This window comes from Ooceraea biroi, chromosome 9, assembly GCF_003672135.1.
Source record: "Ooceraea biroi isolate clonal line C1 chromosome 9, Obir_v5.4, whole genome shotgun sequence".
NCBI lineage: Eukaryota > Metazoa > Arthropoda > Insecta > Hymenoptera > Formicidae > Ooceraea > Ooceraea biroi.
This window is the reverse complement of record NC_039514.1, coordinates 9,642,705-9,650,351: the sequence shown is the minus strand read 5'-3', so window position 1 is coordinate 9,650,351 and position 7,647 is coordinate 9,642,705. Positions and strand designations below refer to the sequence as shown.

At 46.6% G+C, this 7,647-nt stretch overlaps 1 protein-coding gene across 14 annotated transcripts in view; it reads right to left on the bottom strand.

The window, feature by feature from the left end:
• LOC105284680 (insulin receptor) overlaps positions 1-7,647 on the bottom strand; it is a 69,365-nt gene that overhangs the window by 14,895 nt on the left and 46,823 nt on the right. For all 14 annotated transcript variants that reach the window (XM_011348382.2, XM_011348377.2, XM_011348379.3 and 11 more), the window contains exons 4-9: positions 3,951-4,317; positions 2,904-3,479; positions 1,733-2,159; positions 896-1,058; positions 520-697; positions 22-187 (exon numbers count right to left, since the gene is read on the bottom strand). In XM_011348382.2, coding sequence (XP_011346684.1) covers positions 22-187; positions 520-697; positions 896-1,058; positions 1,733-2,159; positions 2,904-3,211 — 1,242 coding nt within the window. In that variant the 5' untranslated portion in view covers positions 3,212-3,479; positions 3,951-4,317. The remainder of the gene's footprint in view (positions 1-21; positions 188-519; positions 698-895; positions 1,059-1,732; positions 2,160-2,903; positions 3,480-3,950; positions 4,318-7,647) is intronic.

Below are 7,647 nucleotides of genomic sequence, written 5' to 3'. Positions count from 1 at the left end.
CAGGAGAAAGGACTGCTGTACGTTTTTCTCGTCAATGTCATCCTCGAAGCCGTCAGGGCACTGAGTGACGCAAGAGCCGTTGAACGGTCGCCAGATCTGCATGTCCTCCAGTTTGGAAACTCTTCTGATACGGTTCATCTTCTGGCACTCGTCCTTGCTGATGCATCGTCTCGAGAGGTACGCGTATCTGCAACCACCAGAAAAAAAAGCGTCGCCTCAGCGGAACAGGACACTTCCTACTGACTGGGACGAAGATAACTATGTTTTTAATTTGAAACTTCAAACGCCCTGCCACTAAGATTATGTCACGAACATTCGCCCAGACGTCTAGACATTGAAAACGTAGCAAAAGCTAATTAAACTAAGGCTAAGCAATTCTATACTTATTAGCTTTATATTGTCCACGCATTTTATGCTCCATTTGAGATATTCGCGTAATAAAAATGCATGTAGCGCAAATTTGATATAAAATTATCTTCCCTCTTTTTGTCATGAAATTGCTCTCGCAAAATTACTCACAAATTGGGCGGACAATTCTCCACGCATTTCCCCTCATGCCGATAGTGCTTGCACACGTAACAATCGCTGTCGCTCGGGCCGTAACATTCCCCGAGGCATTGCGGGTGACAATTCGACCTCTCCAGTTTCTGGCAGTGTTGGGCTGTCCAACAGTAACCACTAGGACATTGGGAGCATCCTATAAACAGAAATTGAAAAAAAAATTAAATTAAACAAATTTATATTTTATATATAAAATTTGTATGTTTCTCTCCTTGATGCCCCGCATCGCGGAGACACATTTTACATAATTTCTATCGTGTATACACAAAATCAAAACTAGATGTAACTATAGTATCTCAGTTGTATTATATAATGAAAATTAGAAGCATCTCACCTTTCACATGCGGGCAGCTCTGCACGTTCCTGTTATCCTTGATGAAATTCTCACCCGCCGGCACGATCAGGTTCCAATTCAAGGTATTCGTGAAGCAGAGAGCGGGATTCTTCTCGATGCGCACGCCACCCCGGGAGATCTTCGACAGATTGTTGAGGCCGATCTGCAAAAACAATTCCGCGGATTAGGCCGTCGCGGAATTACGAGTCAGAGGTCGAACAGTCGGTTAATTTGATTGGCTGATTAACGTCACTTGACCCGGGACATTAAGCCGTGGTCCTATGGGCAGATTGGAGCCCATACACCTTCGAGACGACCGTGCTTGATTCGGCGTGGGAACGAACGCGATCGCGATACGGATCGTACGTGACGAATGTCATACGCGCGCTCGCGCGAACAAGAATTCCTCCGCGCGTCTGCGATATCGTTTGCCATCTTGGCATCAATGCTAAATTTAAGTGATCCATCCGTAATCCATGCGTAATCGCATAAGTTAAGCTTCGATCGACTGATCTTTCGATTCTGTTTAACAAGCTCAAGATTTTATTTAATTAGAAACTAAGGGGAGAATACATCGCGGCTAACCGATTTGTCGCGAAAACAGGATGTGACCCGATTAAAATTCTATTTTAGGATCTTGCCACTCTGTCTTTTCCATCCAACAATCGGATTATTCCGAAGAGGAATTTAGGATTGCAGCGCCATAATTCCATTGTCGAAAGAGATAGAGCGAGCAGACGGCACCGCCAACCCGAAAGAAAGCAAGAAAGATTGAGAAAACTGGATAAATAGTGAGAACAAAAGAAAAAGAAAACTCGCCGAGAGAGCGAATCTCACCTCTTGCAGGTTCTTCATCTCGTAAATCATGAAGGCGTAGTCCGTGAGGAGTATGTCGCCCCGGATCACCTCGAGATTCGGAAAAAGTTTGTTGAGGCTCTTCAGACCGTCCACGCGGTACAGGAGCAGGTAGCCGGTGATCTCTCGCAGTTCCGGAAAGCTGACGTTCTCGAAATCCGCCTCGATATTGTTCTCGATCAGGACAATTTGTAGGAAGCCCTCGATCACGCGGCAATCTTTCAGTATCGAGAAGAAGTACACGCTGTTCCGGATATCAATGCTCTGACAAATGCCGTCCCCGATGGTCACGTTCTTGTACCGGCGACCCTTTTCCCGTCCCACTTCCTCGCTCGATTTCGCGTGCAACTTGGGCAAATTCGACGATTGACTAGACTGCTGATTGTCTTTGAACCTGACGCTTATGGGTCTGGAAGAATCGAGTCTTCATGATTAATATCACACTAATGATGGCAATGCGAGAGTTCAATAGATGTTTAAAGCAGTTTCTTCAAGATAAAGTGACTGTCGCACGCTCATAGTCTACTTTCGCCATTTCTAAAGGTTTGAGGTTTTACGAAGCGAGAAACTTTCGTTAAGCACGACTCTTCTCTACAACTTCGAATGTAGTTCGATGCGAATCGCGATCCTGATTTATGATAAAATGAAATACGCGCACGTTATATTTTCCGCTAAATTTTCACTCTTTCAAAAGCATTTCTTTGCTCGAAAGGAGCCAAGACAAGGAATGTATTTCGTAGGATTAAAAGGATTACTCGCATTTGAGACTAATACTCTTTGTGAGAAATATCACGGAGCGAAATTAATGAAGAGCTTAAAGATGCTAATAACTTTAAAGAGATCAAAGAGAAGAGCTACCTTTGTGGCGCGGCATCGCGTGGAAAGGTCGCCATCTCGTGCATTATCTTTAACAACCAACAGACTCAAAGAAACCGATCACCGATAAAAATAAAACATTATTCCCTCCACTCGTCGAATTGATATTCATATTAAATAAATTATTTAAAAACATTGCTACAAAATGCTCCGAGCAACCGCAGGAATCGCGTCGATCAGCGATTTTTGTGAATGTGGTCGCGTGCTTCGTCAAGATTCGCGAACGGGGCATCGCATCGTTTCCGTTCCGGTTACGGACGGGAATTTGCTGACATACCTAGAGCTATCGATCGCGCGATTGTTCCTGAAGGCGGCCAACTCGTCAATGAATCGGGGCACGTGGTAGCCAGATGTAACGGCCGCGGCCGCCCCGCGATCGTGGTAAAACTCCCTCGAGTCTGCCGTTTCCTCCTCCTCTTCCTCCCTGGTCCTGTCCGCGTAATCAAGCTCGTACTTGCCCTTGGCGCTCTTGTCCCGATGCTTCGTGGTCGCCGTTTTCGACCACCTCTTTTCCTGGCAGAGCGCCAGGTCCACCACCGTGACGCACAGCACAACGATCGGCAGCAGCGACTTCCTCGTCCTCATCGCCCTGTCTCATTGAACACCGCACGCTTGGGTCCTACCGTTTAATCGTTCCCAATTCTGTTCCCCCACGTGGCCCGCCGCGAGACCACCACTCTCGTTTTCTTTGATTGATCGACGATTCACGCTCTCGGCGCTGCCGCGCCGCGCGGGTTCTCGTCTTCTTTTCTTCTTCTTCTTCCCTGTCGTTTGTTTTCCTCCCCTGCGGAGCTTCGATTCCGTTCGATTACTGCGAACAGCTCTTGAACTTCACGAAGCGGGGATTACGAGACTGCAAAAGACAGTCGTAATTGCTTGGTAAGTTCAAAGAGTAATCGCTCGAGAATTCACCGCTGGTAATTCTCCACTGTTGCTTTGACTCGCGGCGGAAAGAGGGACGAGTAGAGTAGTAAAGTGGAAAATTAGCAAATTATCGTGACTGTAATTACAGCGCGTGTGAGGCAGAATTTATCTGTGGCAGTTAACATCTTCAATGATTACGCTGTCAGGAGGGATACGCTACGCTGCTTTGCTAGTTTTTAATTTATGAAATCGAAATAAATTTACATCAAAGTTGAGTAGAAAAAGATGCATGTTTTATTTCGAATCGCGTGTTCAGGCTTCGTTGAAACCGGAGGGAGAAACCGTTAGTTAATCCCGGAAGACGTAATTAGCTGGCGTTTATATTTCATTCATATCCAACGTGAATACCGTCGAGCTGGGATACAAATTACTTTTCAGTTTGCACATTAAACAACATTACCTGCAGATTTAAACGACGAGTTTCCGCGCGAGAAAAACACCTCAGACTAGTCGTCTCACGGTCTCCCTCGTCTCTCTTCTTTTCCCTCGCAATCGATCGACCGTCCGACGTTCGTCCAGGCTCGCGTGAACCCTGTTGAGTCTCCTCCCGCGCTCGTGCAGGCGTGTTCGCTTTCCGGGTGAGGGAGATTGTTTTGAGCTCCGCGGACGGTGTCTTCCGGATGCTGCGGGGTGTCCGGAAGTCCGCAGAATCGCGCGAGGGACCCTCTCGATCGCAGGTGGGAACGCTTGCACGCTGTAATCTCTTCAGATTATCTTCTTGTTGAAGACGAAGTACTTTTTGGCCCTCATAATTGCGCCGTAATTATCTGTTGAACAAAAATCGAAAACTTTTTTAAATACATTTTTTTTATAAAACATGAATTTTTCCGCGTGAGCAGTTGCAAGTCTAACGACAATCAGAAACCGGAAACTCATTAATGGCGAATTTATTAATCATGTTATTAATTTCGGGAACGCTATGGATTTTTGTACAAAGTTTGTCTTTCGCAGGGCTTATTCCAGAGCAGTCGCTCAGAATATTTAACTTTCGAATACTTTTAGTTCAATGCACTCCATGCAGTGTGTATATCTTTCGTCGGTAGATCCTCCCGAGAATATAAAACCACAATGCAAGATACATTCGTTTAATGGCTCTAATGTAGCATACCTTGCATGCACCGCTAAGTAGACTTGATTAAGCAAATGCGCTTAAAGGAATATTTAAACGTGACCGCTAATTAACACTACATAAAAACACGCTAATGTACTAAACTAATTCGCAAAATTAATACATCAACGTGGGCATCGGTTGCAGCCGCGGCATCTGATATGTTATAAAACGCGCTGCTCTCCCATTCGTGGTAATGACAATTTTAAACAAAACCGGTATTTGATTAAGACATAAAACCGTGAATAAAACTAATGTAAATCGAAAAACCGCGATTACATCCAGCGAAACACGAAATTCGTATAAATAATTGTTCTGTGTCCCCCTTTTATCGATGGCTTCAGCATTGCGAAAATGTGTTTGCGGAAATTACAAACGCGCAAATGTATTCCGCTCAAACGTGCGTTAATAATAAATAATAAGCACTCAAGCACTCGATTTATCATCGTGCAGTTTTCATTATCATTCTATTTTCATTATGCCTTCCATGTACACTGTTTCTCTCTCTCTCTTTTTCTTCTTCTTTTTCTCTCTATGCGCGCGATGTAATTGCAACACACGATGTGCAAAAATCGCGTGCGTTGTGCTTATCGAAGATCTCACTAGTTTCGAGTATAGATATGCGCAATATTTATTACAACCGTTTAAGAGATAAGCGATATATCGTCCTCGTCGTCGTTGTCGTCATCGTGATCTACTCGGTCAATTGTGCGGGTATTTTAATTCGCCGCATAAATATCGCGATAGCGATCAAAGCGCAATAATGGGATGGGGAAACATGAGGAAGTCTCAACGGTAGAATCGTCCTATTTCGCCGATTAAAAAAGCACCTGCTCTTCCTTCCTTCCTTCCTTTCCCTTTGTTTCACGCCCGCTAATTTTCCGCACACGCTCGCAACATAATTGTAATTTTATTTTTTCGTTTTTTTCGGCGGAAGTAAAGAAGAGTTTTATCTCGATTTTTCGCCGAGATCAAGTCCGGTACATGGCCGAGAATCGCAATCGTCGCGCAAGATCGCACCGCACTACATCGTCGTTCGTCCGTGCATCGTACATGTTTGCTATGGGCTATTCTCCCCTCCCTCCCTGCCCCTTCACTTAATTAAGGTAAAAGCGAATCGAGTCGATCTGCTTTGGACGCCACCGAAGACGCTCAAGCGTGTCCGTTAATTAAAGCTAGACAACGTTGCGCTCACATCGGAGATTTTACACCGCCCAGAGCGCACCACACCAAAGCCGAGCAGAGCGAAGCAAAGCAGTGAAGCGAAGCGACAAGACACTGAGGAAACCGGTATTTCCCCGATGTAGCTGTAACTGCAAAATGTAATTCTATCAAATGTGATTCCATATAAAATGTACTCTCTCTCAGAGAGCGCATCGAATATTTCTGAAGGAGGCGATACGACGCAAGCCGTGAAAGCTTCACTTAGTCGAGCAGACGTGCTACTCGACTACAAGTTGATAGATCCTTTACGATGTTTCAATTTCCATCCCTCACGATGTTTCAGTTTTCCACGCGAAATACCCCAGCAGCTAAATTCTGTATTCCAACATCAAGCTCCATAAAATAAAATGAGTTCTCGCGATGAATAATAAAAACCGGAAATAATGGTTCATCAAATATTTTCGTGCTCGAAGCTGGAAAATCGGCCACTTTCAGTTTACGCGTCGCCGGTAGCGTTTTATCCGTAACGCGAAAGCCGTTGATCACGCGGAATTATCTCGTTAACGAAGAGTCGACTACGAATCGATCGGAGAACACTGTCGGTCTGTCGATAAAGCTCGACGGCTTAACTCGGCATTAGACATCAAAGCACCCATCTTAGAGACCCTTCTACTGACGCTCCTCCTCATTTATCCATCCACCCATCGTCGTTTCCTCCTCTACTCGCGCCTTCCTCGTCGCTCAACAATGTCGAGCACATATACCGCGTCGTCTTACGACGTCAGCAACGAGGAAATTCGCGCGAACGGTTCCCGGAACCTCGCCCACGTAAACACCCGCTCGTCAAAGAGGAAGAAGCGTTTTGGCACGGACTCTCGTAAAGCAGCTTCGCGAGAGGCCACGCTATAAACCCGAGCATCGCAGTTACATTAACACTAACGTAGAAATCGGATCTCCTCGGCAAGCTGCATCTTCTTCCAGCTTCTCGTGCAGCCGGAAGAAAGTCTCCGCGAGGAAGACAAAGTCGTCGCATACTCGTCTTCCTTCTTCTCCCATCGTCATAAAGGATCTCAGAACGGTTGATACATCGACGCGTGGTTCATGGTGGAGCCCGTAGTCGCTTCAGTCACCTCGGATTATTGGCAGATTATCGTCGGCGAACGTGGAGAGCGCGATTTAGAAGCCATTCCGGATGTCAGAGGAGGAGGAGGAGAAGAAAGGGAAAGAGCTGGCGAAAGACACGGTCGCCGTCATCGTTCACGGTTTTACACGACTCGGAGCTCGTTCGTCTCGCCAAGCCTCAGCTTTATCGCCGTGAAGCCGACCGCTCGGTCGGCCCGGCTGGCCTCGCTGACTAAGGAGGAGTGATTCACGTTGCGAATCGTAAAGAGGACCAGAGGAGGGAACCGTCGTCGGCAATGAATTCTCGTCGCTTCCGACGAGGATCAAACACTCGGTCGACGTGGGTGGACAGATATCTTGACCTCGGCGCGGTCTCTCGATGCGAATTCCCGCGGAAAACTTCCACGATAGTCGCTGAAGAGATAAGCGCCGTATCGTCGTCGTCGTCGAGTCGCTCGCGCGAATATCTTAATTCACCGTATAAATATCGCGATAAGGATCGAAGAGCAATGAGGGACGGGGGAAAGCCTCGGCGGCGGCGGCCGGGTCGTACTTCGCCGATTAAAAGCCGGATACACGTACGATAAAACATGGGGAGAGAGAGCCTCTCACAGTGTTCCGCGATAAGCCGGTATCCGTCGAACCGGAAGAATGTGCGCTCGCCAAACGCGCTCTTTTTTCAGACGGTGCCTCCGAAAACGCG